We start from the raw sequence: 27855 nt of genomic DNA on the forward strand, positions 1-27855 counted from the left end.
AAAAGTCATTGCTGAAGCAGCTGAAGATTGTTGGGTCTAGGACACCACACTGAGGCACTCAACTAGGCTAGCTGACCAGTGAATTTCTACTGTAAGCTTTACCAAAACACTGTTCATTCGAAAGAATCAAATCACAATCTAACAAAGTAGTGTGTAGATGGAATCCTCAACTACAGTATGAGGTTTGGGATTACTTAGAGACCACTCTTGGGATTAAGTGCCATTTGGGAGACACTGGTGCCATAAGGATACAATATTATTAAATATCTTGCATCGACAGAGAAGTAATTTCAACATCACCAGGGTAGATGGAAAGTGAGGAGCAGAGTAATGGAACACAGGCATCCTGGGGAACAATGATGGATGCAGAGGCTGGCAGTAGTGTTGTGTTAGTAGGATCTAGCAGCATTGAGTAGCAATTTTCAGATTTTGCAGCCAAGTACAGCTGGAATCCATCATTCTTTTTCTTCCCCTCTCAGATCACAATCGTCATTCTGCCCAGTGTTCCCTAATACAGTTCACAAAAAGTCTTTATATATGGGCAAGGATTCCCATGAACATTTGTAAGAACATGATAAAACCAGAGCCAATGCTTACTTTGTCAATAATTCATAGTCACTACCAATGAAGTGATGTAAAGAAAGAAAAATAAAGCAATTAAAAAATGCATGGTAGAAGAAGAATGGAAGAGAACCAATTAATCAAAATGAACATAAAAGGACATTACAGGTGAGGTACCATGGTAGTCACGTTGCTGAATTAGTAATTTAGATTAATAATTCAGTGGCTAGAATTGAAATTCCAACATAGCTGGAGTTGTGAATGATTTTGACCAAATAAAATTTAAAATAAAAGCTCAGTGTATGTTCACCATGAAACTACTGGGATATTAAAAATGTATCTGGTTCTCTAACTTCTTTAGGAAGAAAAAAATTCTCAGTCTGGCCTATATACAAGGTCTATATACAACATCTGGCCTGGCTCTTAACCACAATGTGAAATGGCCAATTGTGGTAAGGTTCAATAAACATCACACAATGGTAGCAGTTAAAACAAAATAGTGCAACTAGAGCAAATAAATGATGGCATTGCCGAAAACACCAACCTGTTGGTGATAGATATCGGGCAGATGTCAGAGGTAGGTTCTTTACTCAGATTAGTAAGGGCATGGAAAACCCTGGACAGTAGTAGACTCACCAACTTTAAGGCCCTGCAATAGCAGTAGACTTGCCAACTTTAAGGGCATTTAAATGGTCATTGGATAAACATATGGATGATAATGGAACAGTGTAGGTTAGAAGGGCTTCAGATTGGTTTCACAGGTTGGCACAACATCGAGGGCCGAAGGGCCTGTACTGAGCTACAATGTTCCATGTTCAAGCGAATGAAATTAAAAACTAAGCTACAATAAGATTCCAGGCATGTTTAAAAAAAGATCTATAATAAAATGAAAATGCAACACAAACATATTAAACAGACAGGATAAAACTTGAGGACCTGATATTCTTTTGGAATTCTAGGGAAGTTTTAAGTAGAAAGCGGTAAGTTGATCATTACACTTCAAGTTCTCTCAAAATGAACAAGACTAAAGGGAGGGCGGCATGGTGGCTCAGTGGTTAGCACTGCTGCCTCACAGCGCCAGGGACCCGGGTTCAATTCCTGCCTCGGGCAACTGTCTGCGTGGAATTTTCACATTTTCCCTGTGTCTGTGTAGGTTTCCTCTGGGTGCTCCAGTTTCTTCCCGCAGTTCAAAAATGTGCAGGTTAGGTGAATTGTAGTGTTAGGTGCATTAGTCAGGGGTGAATGTAGGGGAATGGGTCTGGGTGGGGTTGCTCTTTGGAGGGTCGGTGTGGACTTGTTGGGCTGAAGGGCCTGTTTCCACACTGTAGGGAATCTAATAACCAGACAGATGGCAAAGCTATCAGGCAAGGAAAGTCAGGAAGCACCATAAATCAAAGCTAACAGGGCAACTGGAGATGAAGAAATATATATATAAAATTATAAATTATATACTTCCATAGTCAGGCAATAAATGGTGAGGTAGGCACATATGACTGTGGCTGAATTGGCTGTTGTGCACAAATAATGGCAATCAGCTTACAAGCCCATGGGTGAGATTCCACTTGAGCTTGTTTAACCACGTTTTCCCAATTGTGAATTGGTCAGTCTAAATCACTAAGCAGCCACTATAAATAAATGCAACAAGGTCAAATACTTTTGATTCCCTGGTCAAACTCACCTGGTCAGCGTTGTTAAGACCACTGGTCCACACTAATTCAAAGGTGCCAGTAACATAGCCCGCTTTAGATGCTACATCATCGAACAGTTGTCTGAGTGGAGTGGATGCAGGAAGGTTTAGGGTGAGCCGCTGAGTAACTGCCTTGGCATTGGTGGTGTCCTGAACAATGCACAGCACCCGTGGTTCATCTGCTGCAGTCTCTGACTATGGAGAGATTTTGTTTTTTTTAAACAAAGATAAGCCATTACAAATCAGTGAACAAAATCAAAGATTCACAATAAGAATATAAGAACTAACAGCAAGAGTAGATCATACATCCCATCAAATCTGCTCCACTATTCAATGCAATCATGGCTTTTCACTGTTTCAACCCCATTTTCCCACCCTCTTCATTCCTCAGATACCAAAAACTGTCTCAACTTTACATTCAATAATGAAACATCCAAAGCCCTCTGGAGTACACAGTTCCATAGATTCTTAACCTTCTGAAGGAATTTCTGATCAACTGAATTCTAAATGAATCACCCCTTATTCTGAGACAATTCTCCAGATTCTGTTTTTTTTGGCTGGGAAATCTAACCTTTCAGGTCCTTTTAGAAATAATGCAATTTATTTGCAGCATTTGGTAGCACAATACCTATACAAATTGGGAGCCAGTTAGTTCTGTTGGCTAGACAGCTGGTTTGTGATGAACAATGATGCCAACAGCATGGGTTCAATTCCTGCACTAGCTGAGGTTACCATAAAGGAATTTGTTTCTCAACATGGTGGCAAGTCAGGGTTCAAACAAAATACACTCAAGATTACAAGAAAAATTCTGAGCAAGCAAATATGTGATTATAAATCAAAGGCAGATCAGAACCTTTGCTGAAATTGTATTGCTAATGCAACCATGGAATCCCAGTATCATACAGAAGGCACCATACCTCTACCTCCTCTTTGAATGAGCTTTCCTATCAATTCCACTTCCTGTTCTTTCCTGTAATCTTGCAAGTGTTTTTCCTTCAAGTATTTATCAAAGTCCCTTTTGAAGTCACTACAGAACTGCATATGCTTCTATTACCCACCAGGGCAGTGCATTTCAGGTCACAACTTCATATTTGTATTATCACTGGTAATTTTGTTCTTTCTCCTTTACTCAATCTAGCCCCCTCATTAGCCTTGAATTATTCAATTAAATCTTACCTTAGATTAATGTATTTGCTCTGTCTCTCACAAGTGACTTAGTGCTGGTGTGCTTTCAAAAATTTTATTAAATGTTTCTCTGCAGGCCCCACCCATCTATATAGACTGCTTGATAATCAAGTAAAGGATGTCGATCATTAGCTTTCCCATTGCTTTTCGGACAAAGTACAGAGAGGTAAAGTACCACATATTACTCATTAATTAGCAATGGCAACACTTGAGCTAATCCTATCCCCAAGCCCAATATTTTCTGATACCATGGTTCTCTCCACCAAACCTTCCCCTCCACTTTTCAAACCTCAATCACAAAAACAGTCAAGACTCTTTCTACACCAAACAAGATGCCTCTCATTTGTTTCCACAGGGTTGTCTCTCCTTTTAGACCTTCCCTATATAGCACTCTATATGAAGGTCATTGCAGACTCAATGGGCTGAATGTCCTCCTACCACACTGTGGGAGTCTACTATTCTAAACTAAGCAAAATGAAGGGAATATAATTAGGTCAGAAAATCTCCAACATAAACCTGTGAAAATGCCTTCAGGATATGAAGCAAAGCACCACTTTGAATACATTCCAAAGAGTTCCCCACTCTTCACCTGCTCTGAATCATGACACAGCTATCTTAATTCAACATAATAGTTACTCAGCAAAATCACTGCTAGAACTTGAAAATGATATTATCCTTTTATGGAAGATATAAATAACCCATATTTTTAGCACAACAGTCCACCTAAAACCTACACTCAGTAAAAGGAACATTAAGAGAGAAGATGCCCTCCTTATCCAAGTAAAAGCACTTATTTTGTGCAGGGTAGCACCTAACTTTAACAAGAACAAGAGAAAGAATCCATTTCTATTATGCCACTATGCAACTTAAACCACAGCCTTTCAAAAATCCCAAATACTTAACATGTAAAAGTCCTTTTTTTTTGTTGGGGGGGGGCTTAATGGATCCTGTTTGAAGACTTTAGAATTTTCTCTCTTGCCCTTGGTGCTTATAGCTGTTTTAAACACACTGCAGTTCAACCAGAAGGCTGTGGTCTGCCAGGATATTCTTAACTCAAAAGATTCTCAGAGCCATCCAGTTTCAAATTCTCCTCTCTGCTTCAAAAAGCAGAGTTGTCTTCCACAGCTGAAGAATACATGGGTCTTGATCATTTTTAAGTTGCAAAGCTCTTCTGGTGTTTCAGTCAGCTTCCATTTCAGTTCATAGTTGCAAAGGAAGAAAACTCATTGCCTCTTAGAGTTTAAACCGTTGGGTAAATCTTCAAAGGAAACATCAAACTGCTGCTTTATAAAAACCGTCCACTACATTCAAGTAATGGTTTGGGAAGAACCCTTGACATAAACAGAATAGCATTGACTTGACCAAGAGATTTTCAATAGCTGGATAGGAGGGAGAAATTAATCCCAGAGGTTTTCTAATCAAATTCATTGCTAGATATAAGACAATAATCTAAACTTGGCATTTCTCCTGGGACCTGCAATTTGAGGGGGGTAATGGAGGCGGGAGATAGAAAGAGAGGGGGAGGAGGAAGCAGAGAGAGAGACAGAGAGAGAGAGACAGAGAGAGAGAGACAGAGAGAGAGAGAGAGAGAGAGAGAGAGACACAGAGAGAGAGAGACAGAGAGAAAAGAGAGGGAGGAAGGGAGGAGGCAGACTGAGAGACAAAGAAAAAAAGAGGCAGATAGAGAGGGGGAGGGGAAGGCAGATGGGGGAGGAGGCAACAGACAAAACAGAAAAAGTCAGACAGAGAAGAAGGGAGATTGAAGGGAGGGGAGGCAGACGGAGGAGGGGGAGGCAGATGGGGGGAGGGGGAGGCAGATGGGGGGAGGGGGAGGCAGATGGGGGGAGGGGGAGGCAGATGGGGGGAGGGGGAGGCAGATGGGGGGAGGGGGAGGCAGATGGGGGGAGGGGGAGGCAGATGGGGGGAGGGGGAGGCAGATGGGGGGAGGGGGAGGCAGATGGGGGGAGGGGGAGGCAGATGGGGGGAGGGGGAGGCATAGAGAGAAAGAGAGGGAAGCAGGGGAGGGGGGATGCATATGTTCCCAGGGCACTTCAGCATTTAAGTAAATACTGGGCACTGTATGTCAACTCAAGCATGCAAGGTGCATTGGATCTACTGCTAATCATGTAGCTTAGCAATTGCTAGAGTGACAAAAAGCCAAACCAAGAGACAGCTTGTGTGCTAGACAGCCAATATGCCTATAACAGATTTAAAGCAGTCCACATTATTACAGCTGAAAGGCTGAACCCAAAACAAAAACAACGCATTAAGTTGTAAAACTGCATCAAAGCAGCAAAAATAATCAGAAATTATACCAAGAGCTGCCTGCAAAATGATGAGGGGATATAATGTGCTGGGATTCCTTTAAGTGTCTAAGTGGAGACACCACCAAAGGATGTGACGGCATACCTCACGTAACCACTAGTTGCGGGTATCAACTGAGAATAAGATGTGTGCTTCTATCTCATGTGTATGTCTTTCAGTTCAAGCTCCAACAAAACCCACATTTTTATTGCATGTTGTCTATATTCCAGTGAATCCAACATCAGGCACACATAGGAGCAAAAATATATTAGGACAGTAAAAATCACAAGTTATACTAAAAGCTTTGTTTGAAGTGATACAAGGGAGCTTGGCACTAGCAAATTAGAAAAACACCATGGGAAATTAGTTGCTCCAATTGTGCAAGCTCTCAGGCATTTTTGCAAGACAGAAACAGGAAATTAAATAAGATAGGATTAACAATATCACTGATCGACAATTTTTTTAAAAATGGACACCGAGCACAATCTTGCCTTTTTCAATCAGGTTTGAGTAAATATACATACATTTAAGAGCATTTTTGTTAGTATTAATATTGTCACAGCATCCGCAAATCAGAGGCCATGCCTGTCATAGCCAAAATTGCATTGCAGCATGTTAGTCATTCACATAGTTTCCATTTTCCATTCAATACAACTCAAATACTACCTGAGACAACTTCTTCTTCATTTCATCAAAGATACTTTGTCTGCAACTCCAGAACATTTCCTAAGATGCACAATAATTGTTTCAAATTTTAAATCTGATGAAATAAAAATGTAATTTTGTTCTGAAAAGTACACAATTGGGTACATATGCCAGGATATTTTTAAAAAAATATTCTTCAAAGAGAGCAATGAGTACATAGCACAGCGCAAATTTACAAAGCAAAGTTATTGCAAAAAAATTTGATAAGTCAACCCCTTTTGTATGTAAACAGATGAAGCTTTTGCTGCACTAGACTGGTCTAATTAAAACTCATTCAACTGCAATATAATTAACCTTGCAATTTATTTTGAATGTCCAAACAAAGTCAATGAAATCAACATAGAAGTTAAAACCCTGGTTACAATAAAACAAGGACAAGATATGGCCAAACAAATGACAATTCACAACATACTGACAGATTTGTCAAACGCCAAGAATAAGTTATGAAAGGTCTCTCTGAAATTATAAAATCTGCATATTAAAAAGAACTCGTTTGTCTTATTTGTATTGGAAGCTTTTAGATCACATTTAGTGGCAACCCGAAGGTTCAGATGGGTGAATCAGTATTTAACTTTCATACAAAGCATTCAAAAGCAAATCCATGCACCTGCAATACTTTAATGCTCTTTTTTGTTTCAATTTGGAGATGCCGGTGTTGGACTGGGGTGTACAAAATTAAAAATCACACAACATTAGGTTATAGACCAACAGGTTTAATTGGAAGCACTAGCTTTTGGAGCGCCGCTCCTTCATCAGGTGGTTGTGGAGTACACAACTTGTTTCATTCCTCTTCACAAGCAGCATAGGATTTTGAAAGAAGAGAATGAAATCTAACATTGATTTCATGGCACTTTCATTTTCAAATCGTAACTTGAAGTAGAAGGTTGGAGAATCAAGTATGGATCGCATTTGCACAATTTGAACCCATAAACTCAGGATGAAAGTCAACACTTCACAACTTGCAATGTCCACAAATGAATTAAAACCCCTTTCAGTGAAGCTGCAAGTTATAGTCAAGGTGTCAGGCGTTCTGTCACCTAAAACGAACTACCTTAACAGTGTCACTGGTATCCAAGGATTCTTTTTAAAAAATGCTACTCTCTTCCTGCAGCTGAATGTAAAATTGAATTTCACATTTGTTACGATATGGGGTAAACCCACTCCCCACTAATTTAAAACAACAAAACCCATGCTGTAATCTTTTAAAATTCGAGTGTCAAGGAGCTATTCCCAAAAGTCAGTAAAGTAAAAATTTACAACTTCATTTTTTTTAAAAAGTCTAACAAGAAAATAATTAACAACTATTTAAACTCCTTTCTCTAACCTATCCTTTACCTCTGCAATACTAGTACGATAACCTCTGCCATCACCTCACACAGAGTAAGATTTACAGAAAAATTCAAATTTCAAAACAAGCTAGCTGTCGAATTTTTTCTTTGTATCTTCCTCTGTAGATTGGCTTTCCAGGTCTGTGTAGACGTTTTTTCTCTGTGCAAACTCCTTCTATAGACAGGTACCTCTCAGAGTTCTCACCAGCAACCTACATTTATTGGTCTTTTGGCAGTTCTCCAACAATTTGTTTTGGTTTTATGCCCCAAAGCATCAGATCATTTCAATGGTGTTAATATTGTCAAAATACTAATTTCAAACTCAATTGCAGTTTGGTATTTTGGGGCATAATTTAAACTGATTGGCCAAACTTGAATTGTTTTTTTGTCTCCAGGTGACCCAGCTACTCTAGCTGTGCGACCAAATGTTACACTGTTACCTTGTTCAGAAGGCTTGGTGCTATGTCAGGTAGTTCTGCGAGCTTTTAAACTCTCTTAAAAAGGTTCAGTACCCCTGACACCTTCATAACACATGAAAGTTTAGGGTTACCAGTTTTTAATAATACTGATTTAAGATAAAACTAAAACATTGTCATAACTAATAAGAATATATTCAGCTAACTTAGGAGAGCCTCACAGTATACTCATATTTCCCCTTCAAGTGCCAACTAGCTCCTACATTGTGGTCACGTTTTTATGGTTGCTGTCAGTTAATGGAAATTTTGTCAATAACTTCAAAAGTTAATTTGAATAAGATCTTCATGATCTGCATGCAGGAATGCTTTCACTATATTCTCACTACTTAATTTGCATTCTACTGCTACAGAAGGTGGAAAAGTCATTATCAATGGTCGAGATAAAAACAAAATACTCAAAATACACAGCCAGGCAGAACATCTCAGTCATAAATCACAGAAACAAATACAGAAGTGGGTTTTCAGCCCAGCAAAGTCTGCACTGCCAGAAGTTCACCAAATCTACATCATCCCATCAATCAGCACTTGGCCCATAGCCTTGAACATTACATTTCAAGTGCTCATAGAAGTACTTATCAGGTTTCCCACCTTCACCCTCCCAGGCAGTGCATTCCAGATTCCCACCACACCTCTAATCCCCTCGTAACCTCCAGCCTTCCACCTTATATTGTCTTGTTATTGACCCTTCAACTGCTTTCTATTCACCGTGTCCTTCCCCCCCCCCCCCCAATCAGGTCTCCTCTCAATTTTTTCTGCTTTAAAGAAAACCTGAGCTTATCGAGTCTTTTTCCATAGCTAAACTGCTCCATCCCAGGCAACAGCCTGGTGAATCTCAACACCCCGGTGAATCTCAACACCCCTTCCAGTGTAATTACAACCTTTCTATAATGTGGTGATCAGAACTGCCAGAATACTCCAGCTGCGGCCTCTCCAAGGTTAGCTCCAAATAACCTCGAGTGTCATATTCTATGCCACAAATGATAAAGACAAATGCCTTTTATGCCTTCTTAACAGCCTACTAACTTGTTCTTCAGGGATATGTGGACAAGAACCCCAAGATCTCTCTATTCCTCTGAGCTTCCTAGTATACTGTCATTCATTGATTATTCTCTCACCCGTTCTCTACATCCTCCCATAACCCAAGACTTTCTTCCACACTGTCAACCAGTCCGTCAATCTTCATGTTACCTGCAAACTTATCATCCTCCTCATATTATCTTCTATATTGTTTATGGACAACAACAACTGACCTAGCACTGATCCCCGTTGTGCATCACTGGACACCAGTCTCCAGTCATCCAGATGCCTACCACTATCTTCTGTCTCCTACCAACTTCCAGCTTGGGATCCAATTTGCCAAGTTACTCAATCTCATATACTTTTATCATCTTTACCAGTCTCCCACATGGGATTTGTTAAAAGTCTTACTGAAATCCATATAAACTACATTAACTGAACTACCTCCACTGGCATGCCTTGTCACCTCGTCAAAACATTCAATGAAATTTCTTATGAGTGGCAGGCCTCTGACAACGTCCTTAGCAAACTATGCCACTGCAGATGAAGAGTAATTCTTTTCTTGAGCATTTTCTCAATCAGTTTCCCGACCACTGATGAGACTCATTGGTTTGTAATTCTCTTGTTTCTCTCCACCACTCTTCTTGAAACATGGAATCACATTAGCTTTTCTTCAGTCCTCTGGCATCTCCCTCTGGACAGAGGGGAATACAAAAATTGGGTCAGAGCCATTAACTTTCCTTCCTTGTCTCCCACAACAGCCTGGATCCCACCCATCCACATCCAGGGATCTGTCTACTTTCAAGCCTGCTGAAACTTCCTCACTTGTTACGTCAAACTGCTCAAGAACCTCTCAGTCACTGCTCCAGGATTCTGGATCTACATCTTTTTCCAAAGAGTTGACAGATGTGAAGTACTCTTAACACCCTACCCATTGTCCTCCAGCTCCACACACACATTTCCCACTTGGTCCCTAATGAGTCCTACTCTTTCCCTGGTTATCCTCTTCCTCTTGACACTCAGGAAAAATTGGAAGAATCAAGATAAAGTGCCAGTGTTTTTCATACTTGCTCTTCACTTTCCTAATTACTTTAAGTTCCTACCCCCTTCCACTTTCTATACTACATTAGGGTCTACCTTGATTTGCTCTCTTTGTACCTGCTGACTTCTCTTGCCCTTCCTATCCAGTCTGGAATATTCACTGACATCCCAGGTTCTCTGTGCTTGCTGCTCCAACATGTCTCCCTTCAGGGAACATGTTGGGCTGGTACTATCACCAATTCCATGTTGAATATCACCAAATGTTACGTTGCAGATTTATCCATAAGTTGTTGTCCCCAGATCCTACCTTACATTAATAAAATCTGCATTCCCTCCAGTCCAAAACCCTTTTCTAAGACCATTTTTCTCCTTTTCCAAAACAAACTTAGAACATACTGCTGCAGTTGATAAACTAAAATGCTGTCCCACTGCCATCTCGAACACTGGTCTGGCTTCTTTCCCCAGAAAGAAGTTCAGCACTGCAACGTTCCTTCTTGGATACTTCTACATGTCAATGTCTGAACAGCTCTACTGGATACATTTCAAGAAATCTGTCACTCTAAACCTTTTTACACAATGACTACTTCAAATAAAATTGTAGAAGTTGAAAGTCCCTAATATAAATTACCCTATTGTTTTTAGAAACCTTCAATTGTCTACAAATCTGCTTCTCTGTTGCCCGTTGACTGTTTGGGGGGTCTTCCATATTCTTCCAGCAGTATGACCACCACCCCTTTTTATTTCTTAGTTCTACCCACAAAATCTCATTTGAAGATCCTCCCAAGCTATCATCCCCCCACTGCAACAACTAACACTAATTAATAAGTGTGACACCACCACCTCTTCTATTTGTTCCCCTGTCCAGCCTGAAGATCCCATACTCCGGAATGTTGAGCAGTCAGTTCGACCCCTCCCTCAACCATATCGGAGTGAGGCAACATCATCGCAATTCCATGTGTCAATCCACACCCTTAACTCATCTGTCTATCCTCTCACACTCCTAGCATTAAAGCAGAGGCGGTGCAGCCTCAGCTTTCCTTGGGCATCAATGTGGCTGAACTCCCTGTGTCTGGGTTCCTTTAGTAAAGTATGCTGTGTCATCTCCCCCGTCGAACAAGTTTAAATTCCTCCCAGCAACGTGAACAATCACATCCACAGGACACTGGCCCCAATCTGGTTCATATATTAACCACCTCACTTCTACAAGTCTCATCTTCCCCAGAAACAGCCTCAATAGTCCTACGAAAGCAGTGTATACTATCTATAAGTTGCACTCCAGCAAGACACTAAGTGTTCTTTGACAGCTTTTCAAAATTGTGACCGCAACCACCCAGATCCTTAAGTTTTGTATAAAATCATAGAAAATTACACCACAGAACAATGTTTTTGGAAATGCTGTCAACCTGAAATGGTAACTCTGCTTTTCTCCATAAATGGTGTCCCAGCTGAGCATTTCTAGCTTTTCTTGTGTTTAATTTCAGATTTCCAGCATCCACAGTATTTTGCTTTGGCCTTACTGTCAATGATTGGTTAGGTTAGATTAACAAGACTCTTATGCATTCTTTAATTGGATGACAGCCTTACTGGTAAGGTCCACAATTGCTGCCCATCCCTATTTACCCATGAGAAAGTCTTGGTGAGTCACCTTTTTGAATCGTAGTCCAAATGGCACAATCACACCCACAGCATTTTCTAACGGAGTTCCTGGTTTTTCAAGCAGCAGTGAAGAAGTTGTGATTGAGCTTCAAATCAGGGTGATGTGGAAAACTTGCAGGTGTTTTTTTTTAATTCATTTACGGGCTGAGGGCATTACTGGTTATGTCAGCATTTATTGCTAGGAGTCAACCTCATGGCTATGGGTCTGGAGTCTGGGAAATCAAGTACCTGGTTTTTCTGTATGACGTTGAGCCTCTACAGTGTCGCTGGAGCTGCACTCATTCAAGTGGAAAATGTTCAGTCACATTCCTGGGTTGCTTTGTGGATGACAGACAGGTTTTGGAGAGATAGAGGTGAGTTAACATAGAATTCACAACTTGAGGCCAGGTATTATAGTTACAGAGTTTACTTGGCTGGCCCTGTTAAGTTTCTGGTCAAAAGTAACCAGCTGGATGGTGGGTAATTACTTAACACAAATGGGGAAAAAAAAAGTTAGATTCTCTTTCTGGGATGGCCATTTCCAGGCAGGTGACAAAGGCTAGTCATTACAGAGAAAGCTAATACAACCAAGGCTCTCAAATGCAGAACAGCTTTTTACTTTAAGATGAGAAGAATATTGCAACATGAACAAGTTATTTTTAAAAGGGACCTAAACACTTAAAATGTTACAACTCAAAGTAATTAACAAGTAATGATAAAGTAAAGTAGTATATGAGAAAAAGGAGGAAACCATTGTTTCAAGAATGGGAGACCTGTTAATAGAAAACTATGAGTGGAGTTTCCGAAAGATTATGTATGGCCTGAATAAGAGTTCTATATAGTGAAAAGAATAAATTAAATGAGCTGCAAGCACAAATTCAAATTGGAGATTACGATACAGTAGCCATGACTGAGACATGGCTGTAGGATGATCGGGACTGGGAACTAAATATACTAGGTTATAAAGTTAACAGGACAGAGGGGGAAAAATGGTGGTGGAGGTTGAGTAGCCATATTTTTTAGAAACAAAATTACTTCAACGGCGAGACAGAATATAATGAGGGGAAAGCACTTAGTGGAGACTGTATGTGTGGAACTGAGGAACAGTAAAGGATCTAAAGCAGCAATAGGTGCTCTGTAAGAGCCCTGGTAGCAACTCTGAAGTGCTAGTTTGTATAAATGCAGAAATTAAGCAAGTGTGTAGCAAAGACTAGGGCACCGATGTTTAAAATGTCACAAGTTGGTGCAGAAAATAATCAATAAAGCTAATAGAGTGCTTGCCTTTATATCTAGAGGACTGGGTATAAGGATACAGAAGTTATATTGCAGCTACACAAAACCTTGGTTTGGTCCCACTTGAGAGAACTGTATGCAGATCTGGGCACCCTGAAGGAAGGGTAATATTGGCTGTGGAGAGAGTACTATGTAGATTTACAAGAATGATACCTGACTGCAGGGCTTTGTAAAAAATTAACCTATTTTTCTAATCAACCTTTTCAGGGATGTTATTTCACACCTCTGGAGCAGGTGGTACTTGAATCCAGATCTCTCAGTCCAGGGGTAGGGACTCTATCACTGCAGCACAAGAGCCCCTATTGGACTGCAGGGAATAAATTTGAGGAGAGATTATAGAAATTAGGCACATTTACTCTAGAATCCACAGAATGGCTCGTGTGCATAACGAACTGCCAGAGGAAATGATGGATGCAGGTATAGTTACAACACTTAAAAGACATTTGGATAAGTACACAAACAGTAAAAGTTTGGAGGGTATGGGCTAAACACAGGCAAACTTAGTTTGGGAACATGATTAGTATGGGCTAATTGGATGGAAGGGTCTGCTTCCATGCTGTATGACATTATGAATGATGAAAGAGGCTCAAGGAGCTAAATCGCCTACTTAGTTCCTATGTTACTAAAACATTAGAAATGTTGCGTTCGTGAACACTGTCAACTTTAAATACGTTGACCACAATGAAAGCCCAGTTTTCACTTCTCCCCCAACCCCTATCCTCTGCAAAACAAAATGCCTCACCTAGTCAAAACTCATTAGGATGGCAAAAACATGGATTAGGGATGTGTCAAAGCCTTAATTGTTGATCCCCTAGATAATGATTTGAAAGTGACGACAGAAAAGCTAACAATGGAAAATAAGAGTGCTACAAAACAACATGAGATTACCAAACTAAACAGAGGTCAGAACAGTTTAGAGAGGGGTAATATTAGACGACATCTGTTGGGTAAAATGAACTTTTCAGATCAAATAACTTAGCTCCCGTGGATAGGGCAAGGTGTCAAAAGTGGCAAGCTTTCCCACTAAATTCCCAGTTTTGCATTCATATTTCTGAGGGCAGGGGAATTCAAAACTAGAAGGCATAATTTTAAGATGAGAGGGGAAAGATTTGAAAGTGACCTGATAGGCAACTTTTAAACACACAGGTTGGTGCGTGTACGGAACGAACTGCCAGAGAAAGTTGTCAATGCAGGTACAGTTACAACATTTGAGGGGGGTTTGGGCAAATAAGAAGGTTGAGGGGAATATGGACCCAACACAGGCAAATGGGACTAGTTTAGATTGCACTTTTTGCTCGATTTAAATCCATGTAAGACATATTTACTACCAGTTCATACAAGGGATTGAGACCAGAATAAACAAAATAAGCAAAGTGAAATTTGAAAAATAAATGGCAATATGCTACAGAAGATCAGATGGACCAATGGGCTGAGGAGTGGCAGATGGAGTTTAATTTAGATAAATGCGAGGTGCTGCATTTTGGGAAAGTAAATCTTGGCAGGACTTATACACTTAAGGTCCTAGCAAGTGCTGCTGCACAAAGAGACCTTGGAGTGCAGGTTCATAGCTCCTTGAAAGTGGAGTCGCAGGTTGATAGGATAGTGAACTCGGCATTTGGTATGCTTTCTTTTATTGGTCAGAGTATTGAGTACCGGAGTTGGGAGGTCATGATGCAGCTGTACAGGACATTGGTTAGGCCACTGTTGGAATATTGCGTGCAATTCTAGTCGCCTTCCTATCGGAAAGATGTTGTGAAACTTGCAAGGGTTCAGAAAAGATTTACAAAGATGTTGCCAGTGTTGGAGGATTTGAGCTATAGGGACAGGTTGAACTGGCTAGGGCTGCTTTTCCCAGGAACGTCGGAGGGTGAGGGATGACCTTATACAGGTTTATAAAATCATGAAGGGCATGGATAGGGTAAATAGACAAAGTCTTTTCCCTGGGGTGGGGGAATCCAGAACTAGAGGCAATAGGTTTAGGGTGAGAGGGGAAATATATAAAAGAGACCTGAGGGACAACCTTTTCACTCAGAAGGTGGTACGTGTATGGAATGAGCTGCCAGAGGAAGTGGTGGAGGCTAGTACAATTGCAACATTTAAAAGGCATCTGGATGGGTATATGAATAGGAAGGGTTTGAAGGTATGTGGGCCAGGTGCTGGAGGTGGGACTAGATTTGGTTGGGATATCTGGTCGGCATGGACGTGTTGTACCAAATGGTGTGTTTCTGTGCTGTATATCTCTACGACTTTTTTGCAAGGTTTGTAGCTCAGGTTGAGGTTTAGGGTGTAGGTTTGCTCGCTGAGCTGTAGATTTGATATCCAGACATTTCATTACCTAGCCAGGTAACATCAGTGGCGACCTCCAAGTGAAGCGAAGCTTTTGTCTCCTGCTTTCTATTTATATGTTTGTCCTGAATGGGGTTCCTGGGGTTTGTGGTGATGTCATTTCCTGTTCGTTTTCTGAGGGGTTGATAGGTGGTATCGAGATCTATGTATTTGTTTATGGCGTTGTGGTTGGAGTGCCAGGCCTCTAGGAATTCTCTGGCACGTCTTTGCTTAGCCTGTCCCAGGATAGATGTGTTGTCCCAGTCGAATTGGTGGGTTTTTTTCATCTGTGTGTAGGGCTACGAGGGAGAGAGGGTCATGTCCTTTTGTGGCTAGCTGATGGCTAACTTTCTTCCTGTTTGTCCAACGTAGTGTTTGTGGCAGTCCTTGCATGGAATTTTGTAGATGACGTTGGTTTTGTTTATGGGTTGTACTGGGTCTTCTAAGTTTGTTAGTTTTTGTTTGAGAGTGGTCTTCTATTTATCACCTACATGCTGTCCTTCAGCAACAAAGATACATCAGTTTGCACAAGTACCAGCTCTAAACAAGAAGACTGTTTTTTCATTCTCCCTCCAAACTCTATTCACTGGCTACTGACTCCCTGTACCCTTCCCCAGTCATAATCTAAAGTCAAAGAGCCACTGAAACAGACCTTTCATTCCAACATGTCCATGCAGAGCACATTTCGCAATCTAAACTAGTCCCATTTGCCTGTGTTTGGTCCATATCCCTCTCAACCTTTCTTATTCATGTACTTGTCCAAACCTTTTTTTAAATGTTGTAACTGTACCTGCATTGACAACTTCCTCTGGCAGTTTTGTTCCATATGTACACCAACCTGTGTGTTTAAAAGTTGCTTCTCAGGTCACTTTCAAATCTTTGCCCTCTCACCTTAAAATTATGCCTTCTAGTTTTGAATTCCCCTGCCCTCAGGGAAAAAAAAACCTTTGTTATTCTGCTTATCTATGCTCCCCATCATGATTTTATAAACTTCTTTAAGATCACCCTCCAACTTTTTACACTCCATGGAAATAAAGTTCTAGCTTATCAAGCCTCTCTTTATAACTCAAACCCTCTAGATCCAGTAACATATTTGTAAATCCCTTCTGCACCCTTTCCAATGTAATAATATCCTTCGTATAGCAGGGCAACCAGAACTGAATGCAGTATTCCAAAAGTGGCCTCATCGATATCCTAAACAGTCAGAACATGACATCCCAACTCTTATACTCAATGCACTGACCAATGAAGGCAAGTGTCATGTTTTATCCAGAGATGAGCTTCCAACCTCATTCTCATTCTTGCCATCACAAGAGTGCCCATTTTCACAAAATTCCTCGGGTGAGTGGGAGGGGGAGTTGAAATGTTGGGCCACAGGGCGGTGTGGTTGATTGGTGCGGGTGTCCCAGAGATGTTCCCTAAAGCGCTCTGCTAGGAGGCGTCCAGTCTCCCCAATGTAGAGGAGACCGCATCGCATGCAACGGATACAATAAATGATATTGGTGGATGTGCAGGTAAAACTTTGATGGATGTGGAAGGCTCCTTTAGGGCCTTGGATAGAGGTGAGGGAGGAGGTGTGGGCGTAGGTTTTACAGTTCCTGTGGTGGCAGGGGAAGGTGCCAGGACGGGAGGGTGGGTTGTTGGGGGGAACAACGGAGGGAACGGTCTTTGCGGAAGGCGGAAAGGGCTGGGGAGGGAAATACATCCCTGGTGGTGGGGTCCATTTGGAGGTGGTGGAAATGTCAGTGGATGATTTGGTTTATGCGAAGGTTGGTAGGGTAGAAGGTGAGCACCAGGGGTGTTCTGCCCTTGTTACGGTTGGAAGGGTGGGGTCTGAGGGCGGAGGTGCGGGATGTGGACGAGATGCGTTGGCATCTTTAACAACGTAGCAAGGGAAATTGCGGTCTCTAAAGGAAGAGGCCATCTGGTGTGTTCTGTGGTGGAACTGGTCCGCCTGGGAGCAGATATGGCAGAGGCAGAGGATTTGGGAGTACGGGATGGCATTTTTGCAGGAGGTAGGGTGGGAAGACGTTTAATCCACCTCTTGTATTTTGATCCTCAATTCCTCTATCACCCACACTAACTGTTGCACATTAAATATTTTGATTTAACATTCTCATTTGTTTTCAAATCTCTCCAGGGCCTTACTTTTTTTTAAAATCCCCTCAACCCCACAACCCTCTAATTCTGACCTCTAGTCCCTGGGTATTTGAAGACTGCAAATGTAAGACTATTGTCTAACGAAGGAGAAATGAATAAACCAGGAAACTACAGATCTGTCAGCTTGACATCAATAACATAGCTATAATTCTGGATCAGGCAAACACACATTTGGAGAAAAAACGCTGATGCTGTGTGATGTCAGAGGAACATTGACAAGGTGGCCAAATGGGCAAACACCTGGCAGATGATTTCAATGCAGAGAAATGGGATAATGCATTTGGCAGAAGAAACAGAGACAATACTGGTTCAATTGTACAACTTTGAGAGGAGTACAAGCTTAGAAGAACCTAGGGGTTCATGTGCACAATTCTCTGAAGGGGGCCAGGCAAGTTGAGACAGTTTATAGGATCCTTGGATTTATAGAAAGAGGCAGAGTATAAAAGCTACATCTCTACAAATCACTGGTCAGACCATATTTGGAGTATTGTGTTCAGTTCTGGACACCTTACTAAAGGATGTTAAAGCTCTGGAGAGAGTGCAAAAGAGATTAATTAAAATGATACCAGGAATGAGGGATTTTAGATACAGTGAAAAATTAGAAAAGTTGGGCTTATTCTCCTTGCAGCAAAGATTAAAAGGTGACTTTATTGAGGTGTTCAAAATTATGAGCAATTCTGATAGGATGAAGGATATTGTTTCCATTGATATGTAGTAACTATGGATCACAATTTCAGTATAGTCAGCAAGAGAGGAGCAACTTCTATATGCAGATAAGCATTAGGATTTGGCAGCCTGGGACAGTAGTGCAGGTAAATTCTTTAGGAGGCTTCAAAAGAGTTGGTTAGACTCAGTTGTACAGCACAGAAACAGACCCTTCAGTCTAACTCGTTCACGCCAACCAGATATCCTAAATTAAACTAGTCCCATTTGCCATGCCAGCATTTGTCCCATATCCCTTAAACCCTTCCTATTCGTGTGCCCATTCAAATACCTTTTAAATCTCATGATTTGGAGATGCCAGTGTTGGACTGGGGTGTACAAAGTTAAAAATCACACAACACCAGGTTATAGTCCAACAGGTTTAATTGAAAGCACACTAGCTTTCGGTGCGTCGCTCCTTCATCTACCACCTGATGAAGGAACGACGCTCCGAAAGCTAGTGTGCTTCCAATTAAACCTGTTGGACTATAACCTGGTGTTGTGTGATTTTTAACTTTTAAATCTCCTAATTGTACAGTCGATTCTGATATAACCTGATAATTCCATTCTTGTGTGATCTTGTGTTATAAGAAAACCGCACAATAGCCGTGCTATTTAAACTAATGGGGATGAAATCACAATATAGCCAATCCAGGTAAAGAAAGTTCACATTCTGCAAATAAAAGTCTAAGTTCTTCAATTGTGTTAAAGCCAATTTGTCATGAAGAAACACACGTTGTAGCAGAACAAACTGTACCAGCCTCCACCACTTCCTCAGGCAACTCTTTTCCTACACACGTCACCGTCTGCATGAAAATGTTGCCTCTGGGGTCCCTTTTATATCTTTCCCCTTTCAGCTTAAACCTATGCCCTCTAGTTTTGGACTTCCCTACACTGGGAAAAAGACCTTGTCAATTCACCCTATCCATACCTCTCATGATTTTATAAACATCAATAAGGTCACTCAGCTTCAGACGATCCAAGGGAATTTATAGAAAGGGAGTCGAAGGGTAGGTCAGTAAATTTGCAGATGATACGAAGATTGGTGGAGTTGTGGATAGTGAGGAGGGCTGTTGTCGGCTGCAAAGAGACTTAGATATGATGCAGAGCTGGGCTGAGGAGTGACAGATGGAGTTCAACCCTGCCAAGTGTGAGGTTGTCCATTTTGGAAAGACAAATAAGAATGCGGAATACAGGGTTAACGGTAGGGTTCTTAGTGAGGTGGAGGAACAGAGGGATCTTGGGGTCTATGTTCATAGATCTTTGAAAGTTGCCACTCAGGTGGATAGAGCTTGTAAGAAGGCCCACGGTGTATTAGCGTTCATTAGCAGAGGGATTGAATTCAAGAGTCGTGAAGTGATGTTGCAACTGTACAGGACTTTGGTTAGGCCACATTTGAAGTACTGTGTGCAGTTCTGGTCGTCTCACTTTAGGAAAGATGTGGAAGCTTTGGAGAGGGTGCAGAGAAGATTTACTAGGATGTTGCCTGGAATGGAGAATAGGTCGTACAACGATAGGTTGAGTGTGCTAGGCCTTTTCTCGTTGGAACGGCGAAGGATGAGGGGTGACTTGATAGAGGTTTATAAGATGATCAGAGGAATAGATAGAGTAGACAGTCAGAAACTTTTTCCCCGGGTGCAACAGAGTGTTACAAGGGGACATAAATTTAAGGTGAAGGGTGGAAGGTATGGGGAGATGTCAGGAGTGGGTTCTTTACCCAGAGAGTGGTGGGGGCATGGAATGCGCTGCCTGTGGGAGTGGTAGAGTCAGAATCTTTGGTGACCTTTAAGCAGCAATTGGATAGGTACATGGATGGGTGCTTAAGCTAGGATGTTCGGCACAACATCGTGGGCCGAAGGGCCTGTTCTGTGCTGTATTGTTCTATGTTCTATGGAACCTATTCAGCCTCTCCCTATAGCTCAAACCCTCCAATGCTACCAACATCCTTGTAAATATTTTCTGCCCCCTTTCAAGTTTAACAACATCTTTCCTATATTAGAAGTCCGTATTCCAAAAGTGGCCTTAGCCATGTCCTGTACAGTCGCAACATAACATCCCAACTCCTACATTCAATGCACTGACTAATAAAGGCAAGCGTATTAAACGCCTTCTTCACTACCCTGTCCACCTGCGCCTCCACTTTTAAGGAATTATGAACCTGCATCCTGTAAGATTGTGTGTTACAGATATCTTTACTAAATCACTCTCAAGCTCGCTATATTCATTAATATCACATTCCCATTCATTTGTCCAAACTGATCATTCTTACAGATAACTGAGATCTCTTTGCAGATGTGCTTCTCAATTTCCTGCTGACTAGTGGTGGCGGTTGAGTAGGAAAGGGTTGGGTGGGAAAGGGTGGGGGGGGGGGGGGGGTGGAAAAGAGATAAGTAGATGGCTACAGAAATAGGGCTGGAGAGTAGAACTAGCTAGACAGCTTTTTGGGAGCGGGTACAGACACAAAGGGCCTAATGGCCTCCTTCTGTACTGTAAAATTGTATGATGCTGTGATTGCCTAATGCCCAAGTCCTGGTATACTCTCCCTACATCTGTCAGCCAGTCAACCTTGCTTGCCTCCTGTAAATCTCTCCTTAAAACCTTCCTCTTTGAATGAAGTTAAAAATCACACAACACCACATTATATTCCAATCGGTTTATTGAGAAGCACTAGCTTTCGAAGTGCTGCTTCTTCATCAGCGGTTGTGGAGCAGAATCATAAGACACAATTTATAGTAACTGGATTGCAGTGTCATGGAATGTAATATTAAACAAATTTAGCTAGAATTCTTCATCCTTTTGAACAATCATGTTAGTTTCAGTCCCTTCATATGTAAATCTCAGAACATTTTTAAAGTTATGTTCTCAAGATAGCTTTAACAATAGATGAGGTTAAAGTCTCTTTGAACAAGTTTCAGATCATCTGACCTAATCTCACTTTACATTGTTCAGTGCCTCTTTATTGTATAATCCTCCTATAAAGTACCTTGGGATGTTTTATGTCCGAGGTGCTATGAATAAAGTTTTTATAAACACATCCCCCCTCACCTCCATCCAAGGCCCCAAAGGAGCCATCCACATCCAAAGTTTCACCTGCACATCCACAAATGTCATTTATTGTATCCATTGCTCCCAATGCAGTCTCCTTTACATTGGGGAGACCGGATGCATTCTCGCAGAGCATTTTAGGGAACATCTCCAGGACACCCGCACCAGTCAACCCCACCGCCCCGTGGCCCAACACTTTAACTCCCCCTCCCACTCTGCCGAGGACATGCAGATTCTGGGCCTCCTCCACCACCAGTCTCACCACCTGACGCCTGGAAGAACGCCTCATCTGCGTCGGAACACCTTAACCCCAGGGCATCAATGTGGACTTCAGTTTCCTCATTTCCCTTCCCCTCACCTCACCCCAATTCCAATGTGTTTACCTTGTATGCATCCACAATAACCTCTCATACCTTGAGCCACTCACTTAACACCAGAGACCAGGACTAATTATTAATCACCCATAGACTAATCAACTAGCAATGAGGATTGTTACCATTACTTTTTCGATAATTAGAAAAGCATTTACATTACTACAAATAATGACTACAACTGCACATCAATGGATTCAAAGCAGACTCCTGGTATAAGTGACCATTGCCAATGAACATGACAGTGTTAAACGTTTTTGTAAAGCATTCAAACATTTTGAAATTCCAGAATTATACCTCAGGTTTTATGAGGTCATTCTACAAACTATCGCAGATACGCTACTGACTCTTATGACTTTAAGTGAGCAGTGAGCCATGAAATACTCCCAAACATTTTCCCTATTCCCCCCAACTCAGGTGTCTCATTTTTTTGCACATCAGAATTAGATGATTTCCTCCAGTTCTCAGATCTCCCACCACTGCTAACCTGCAAGTAGTCCAATGAATTTTCCTCTACTTAAATTCAATAGGCTTCTAATGGAGGCCATTGAGGTTACATTGAGGTAGACATTTTATTCTTGAAAAAAATACTTTGCACTCACAATGCGTTTTTTTGGCTTCCATATGAGTTACAGACCACTTAGTTACATTTACCCACGCAGGCTTTACATATACAGTTGTGAAGGCAATTTGAATTGTAAATACTGTACATCCATTTCAGACAGTAGTGTTAGCTGATTATTTTCTTGTTGAATCTTATGCCAGTACACAAACTCCAGACACAAATTATTGCATCTCTTAATTCACAGCATCAACTACAATGCAGAAAAGATAATTTGACAAAATATCAACCCATGTATGCCTTCCACTGAAAGAGCCATTGTTACACATGTGTATCTAGCATGTGTTTTTCCTTTACTGCTAAAATATCCAGATTCAGGCGCCCTTGTTCCATCACTGACTCCCAACATACATTAACCAGAATGACCCAATTCTAACCACGGCTTTATCAAGACAGACAGAACTCCCTTCTTAAAGGGTGTTCTGTACTTTTAGGTAGCTTATACTGTAGGTGCTAATCAGAATGTCACTGAGGCTTCAACTATAGATTGGTCACAATATTGAAAATTATAAAGTTTGCTACATTCTTTAGCATATCTGTTCTCTTAACTCCACCACACTGGTATAAAGCAGTACACTTGCCCTATGGTATTTAAGTTGCTTGAGAACTAATCAAATCGTTAGAGCTACAGGCTTCTTCGATAAGCTTTCTAAAAATAACAATGCATTGCATTAAAAGTATTTCAGCTTTGCTTACAGCTTTAATTCTTGCACCATGAATTTGGCAGTATTATCAGATTAGGCATATTTTTAACAACAGATAACAGTTCCATATTGCTGAAGCAGGCATGATGCAGTTCAAACACCTGGGCATTGTACGTTCGCTTAAGAATTTTCACTTCCATCAATATATCTTACATGAGTATGATACTTTCATACAAATTTAAAAAAACATTTCTTTCCTGAAATGCATCTCCACCTGCAGACACTACAAGCTAACTCCAATTAGAATCTCAGAACAGTTTGGGTCTAACTACACTACAGTGAAAGCGGCACCTCTTTGTAGCTCATCTTGTTGTTGCAGAATTAGACAAATTTTGACATTTTAAATTCATTCTTGGAATGTGGACATCATTGACTGGCCCAGCATTTACTGCTCATCCATAGTTGCCCTTGAGAAGGTGGGAGTGAACTGCCTTCTCTAATTGCTATAGTATTTTGGTGCAGGTGAATGCACAACTTTGTTGGGAGCTCCAGGACTTGACCCAACAACAACAAAGGTTTGGTGAAATATTTTCAAGTCAGGATTACGAATGACTTGTAAATGTTCACATGATCATACAGTACGGAAGAGGCATTTCAGACCTCTTTACTACTGAAATTTTGCAAAAAGCCTTGAATGTTATGACATTCAAAGTACTCATCCAAGTACTTTTGAAAAGTTTAGGTGTTACTTGCCTCAACTACCCTATCAAGTTGTACATTCCAGACGCCCATCAACCTCTGGGTGAAAATATTTTCCTCACATCCCCTCTAAACCGTTTGCCTTCCATCCACCATGTTCATGCCCCTTAATCAGATCCCCCTCAACATTCTCTGTTCTAAAGAAAACAACTCAAGCTTCTCCAGCCTCTCTTCATAGCTAAAGCATTCCATCCCAGGCAACATCCTGGTGAATCTCCTCAGCAATCGACAGTGTGGTGCTGGAAAAGCACAGCAGGTCAGGTAGCATCCAAGGAGCAGGAGAATCGACATTTCAGACATAAGCCCTTCATAAGGGATAGTTTCTGGAGGTTTTGGATTTGTAGTAGGCATTGAATGCCCTGTTCAGGTCCAAATTGTGACGGTCTGAATGTGGTCTGGAGTCCATGCAGGATCAGTTAGTTTCTGAGGAGCAGGAGAATCAACGTTTTGGGCAGGAGCCCTTCAGCAGAAATCTCCTCAGCAGTCCCTACAGTGCAATCACCTTTACTATATTGCGGTGACCAGAACTGCGCGCACTAATCCAGCTGTAGCTTCACCCAAATTCTGTACAGCTCCAACACAATCCCCCAGCTTATATAACAACCATAACTGATAAAGGCATATATCCCGTATGTATTCTTAGCTACCATATTAACCTTCCCTGCCACCTTCAGGGAATTGTAGACAAGTACCTCAAGATCCCCTCATTCATCCGAGCTTGCTCATGTCCTGCCAAGGCTGAAGTGACAGAACTGCAGTTTGATCTACTCTCATTGGCTGTGGGATCACTTGGCCCTGTCTATCACTTGCTGTTTATGCTGTTTGTCACACAATTGGCCTTGTATTGTAGCTTTCCCAAGTTGATACACTCCTGATGAAAGGCTTATGCCCAAAACATCGACTCTCCTGCTCCTCGGATGCTGCCTGACCTGTGCTTTTCCAGCGCCACACTGACATTTTTAAACATGTCTGGGTGCTGCTCCTCCTGCACTCTTCATTGAAACAGGATCAAGCAGAGAAAAATACGGTGGGGGTGAAAAATATTCCTAACACGATACCTTAGTAACCTTAAAAGATGCAGGGCCAGATGGTGTGTAACTGCATTTGTAACAGGGCCAGGTAAATGCATGATGTGGGAGCTGGTGGACAACACTGATTCATAATGACCACATCTGTAGCAAGTGTTGATTGGCTGAGGATCTCCAACTCAGAACTGATAATCTGGAATCTGAAACATTGACACTGTGACAGATCAGGGAGGGGGTTGCTGCATTTCAGGGAGCAAATTTGGTCAGTGGTTAGGGACCAGAGGGTGGGACTACAAGCAACACAAGTAGAGGGATCCAGGAGCCTCAGCCCTTGAGCTTGTACAAAGGTTTTGAGATTTTGTTCCATGTGGGCGACAGCAGGGGTTGGAGGCATGATGAGCACATTGACCATAGTATCATGGTACAGGGAGCCATTCAAGAGAAAGGAGAAAAAAGAAATATAGATGTAATCAGCAATAGTATAATCCTGATATAAACTCTTTGATGTGACCGAGATCAAGAGTCCTGAAGGTTATGTTGCCTGCCTGGTGCCTGGGTTCAGAATACCTAATCTAGGTTGCAAAGAAACTTAGAGGGAGGGAAAAAGATCCAGCTGTTGTTTGTCCATGTAGCTTTCAACAATATAAGTATAATGATAAAAAAAGTTTCTGGTGCGGGATTAGGAACATCTAGGGGCTAATTAAAAGGTAATCATTTTTGGATTACCACCTGAGCCATGAGCCAATTGACATCAGGTCAACAAGATTAAAGAGGTAAACACATAGCTCAAAGGTTAGTTTGGGAGAAAAGGTTTCTTGGACATTGGCACCCGTTTCAAAGGGACCGTTTCCACCTGAATCATGCTGCAATCAGAGTCCTGGCAAATTGCTGATGTACTGCTGGAGAGGACTTTAAACTAAACAGTGGAAGGCAAACAGGATTCAGTCAGATGGAAAATTAGAAAATCAGAAGGTGAAGGTGGCAGAATTGCAGGTTAGGAATTGGGCTAATTGTTCCAAAAATTAAAAAGGAAGGGGCAGAATGTATGAATGTTGTCCGAAGGAACTAAAAAAGTGTAGGGAAATTCAATAATGGAACAAACTTAAAAGCTTTCTAGCTTAACAGACAAACCAATCAGAACAAGAGAAGAACTGATGATGTGAACTGAGGTAACTGAATATGATCTTATAGCCATCACAGAAACATGGTTACAAGGAGATCAAAATTGGGATATTTTGATTTATTAGAGAGACAGGAGGGATGGATAAGGTGGCAGGGGAGCACTGTTAGTAAGAGACAAAATGAGGACAGTTCTGAGAAATAATCTAGGCCCATCTGAGGTGGCATCCATTTGGACAGAGGTTAAAACACAGCAAGCAAGACATTGGTAGGAATAATATACAGACTCCCCCAAAAAATAGCTGTACATAAGGCTACAAATCAACAAATAATAGTAATAATGATGAGAATTTCACCTTCATGTTGATTGGATCAAACTGGATCCAATTAGGATTAGTTTCCAAGATCAATACACCATGGAACCAACCAGGGAGCAGACTACCTTCAATCTGGTCATGGGTTACGAGGCAGGTTTAATAAATGACCTTGAAGTAAAAGATCTTTGGGGAATAATGATCATAACAATGAATTTAATGAGAAAGCTGGGTTGGAAACAATTGTGGTTAACTTAAATAAAGGGAATTACAATGAACTGGAGGATAGAGCTAGCTAAAGTGAATTGAGCAGATAAATTAGCAGGAGTGACAATGAGCAAGCAGTGGCAGTCATTTAAGCAGATAATTCATAACTCTCTGCAAAACTACATCGCAGAAAGGAGAAAGTATACTAAGTGAGGGATAAACCAAGCATGGCTAACCAAAGAAGTTAATGAGAATATTAAGTTGAAAGAAAAAAGGATACAAGGAGGCCAAAATCAGTGATAGCCCCAAAAACTAGGGTAAATTCAGAATCCAGTAAAGGATGACTAAAAAGATAATGACAAGGGCAAATTAGTGAGGAATTAAAAAACCTGACAATACGAGCTTGTTAAAATATAGAAAAAGGAAGAGGGGTCAAGGAAATGACAGAGGAGTTAAATAAATATTTTGCAGTCTTTACGATGGAAATTACTTCAAACACCCATTAATGCTAAAGAATACTGGGGAGGAATTAAGTACCATTAAGTATCATCACCTTCGTGAAAGTAGCAGTATTAGACACATTAATGGGGCTAGAAGATAGCTAGGTTCCCGTGGCCCTGATGGCTTCCATCCTCGGATCCTAAAAGGGGTAACTACAGAGATAGTTGATACACTGGTTGTAATTTTCCAATACTCCTTTAATTCTAAAGAAATACCAAAGGACTGGAAAACTGCCAATGTTGGGCCTCTATTCAAAAAGTAAGGAGGCAAAAAACAGTTAACCTTAGGCCAATTCGCCTAATATCTATTGTTGCAAACTATTGGAATCAATTATTTAGTAATAGCAGAACATTTTGAAAATCTTAATTTAACCAGAGTGAGCATGGCTTCATGAAAGGGAAATCATGCCCGACAGTTTTTCGAAAAAGTCTCAAACTGAATGGATAAAGAAGAATCATTAGATGCGTTGTATTTAGACTTCCAGAAGGCATTTGATAAGGCACTGCGTAAATGGTTAAGTCATAAAATAAGAGCCCATGGTGTCATAGATATTATGAAAGCATGGATAGAGAATTGCCAAAAAGGGAGGAAACAGAAAGTGGGGATAGAGTGGGGATAGTGCGATGAAGAAGGCATATGGCGTACTGGCTTTTATTGGTAGAGGAATTGAGTTCCGGAGTACTGAGGTCATGTTGCAGTTGTATAAGACTCTGGTGCAGCCGCATCTGGAGTAGTGTGTGCAGTTTTGGTCGCCATACTATAGGAAGGATGTGGAGGCACTGGAACGGGTGCAGAGGAGGTTTACCAGGATGTTGCCTGGTATGGT

At 41.2% G+C, this 27855-nt stretch overlaps 1 protein-coding gene across 4 annotated transcripts in view; it reads right to left on the reverse strand.

Moving 5' to 3' along the window:
- usp47 (ubiquitin specific peptidase 47) overlaps positions 1 to 27855 on the reverse strand; it is a 182994-nt gene that overhangs the window by 93106 nt on the left and 62033 nt on the right. For 2 of the 4 annotated variants that reach the window (XM_043705672.2, XM_087996425.1), the window contains exons 2-3: positions 6404 to 6463; positions 2240 to 2443 (exon numbers count right to left, since the gene is read on the reverse strand). In XM_043705672.2, the coding sequence (XP_043561607.1) occupies positions 2240 to 2443; positions 6404 to 6463 (264 nt within the window). The remainder of the gene's footprint in view (positions 1 to 2239; positions 2444 to 6403; positions 6464 to 27855) is intronic. The other 2 variants (XM_043705674.2, XM_043705673.2) reach the window with 1 other exon arrangement.

The sequence above is a fragment of the Chiloscyllium plagiosum genome, unplaced genomic scaffold, assembly GCF_037043375.1.
Source record: "Chiloscyllium plagiosum isolate Xiang-an unplaced genomic scaffold, Cpla_swu_hap1 HiC_scaffold_18, whole genome shotgun sequence".
Classification (NCBI taxonomy): domain Eukaryota; kingdom Metazoa; phylum Chordata; class Chondrichthyes; order Orectolobiformes; family Hemiscylliidae; genus Chiloscyllium; species Chiloscyllium plagiosum.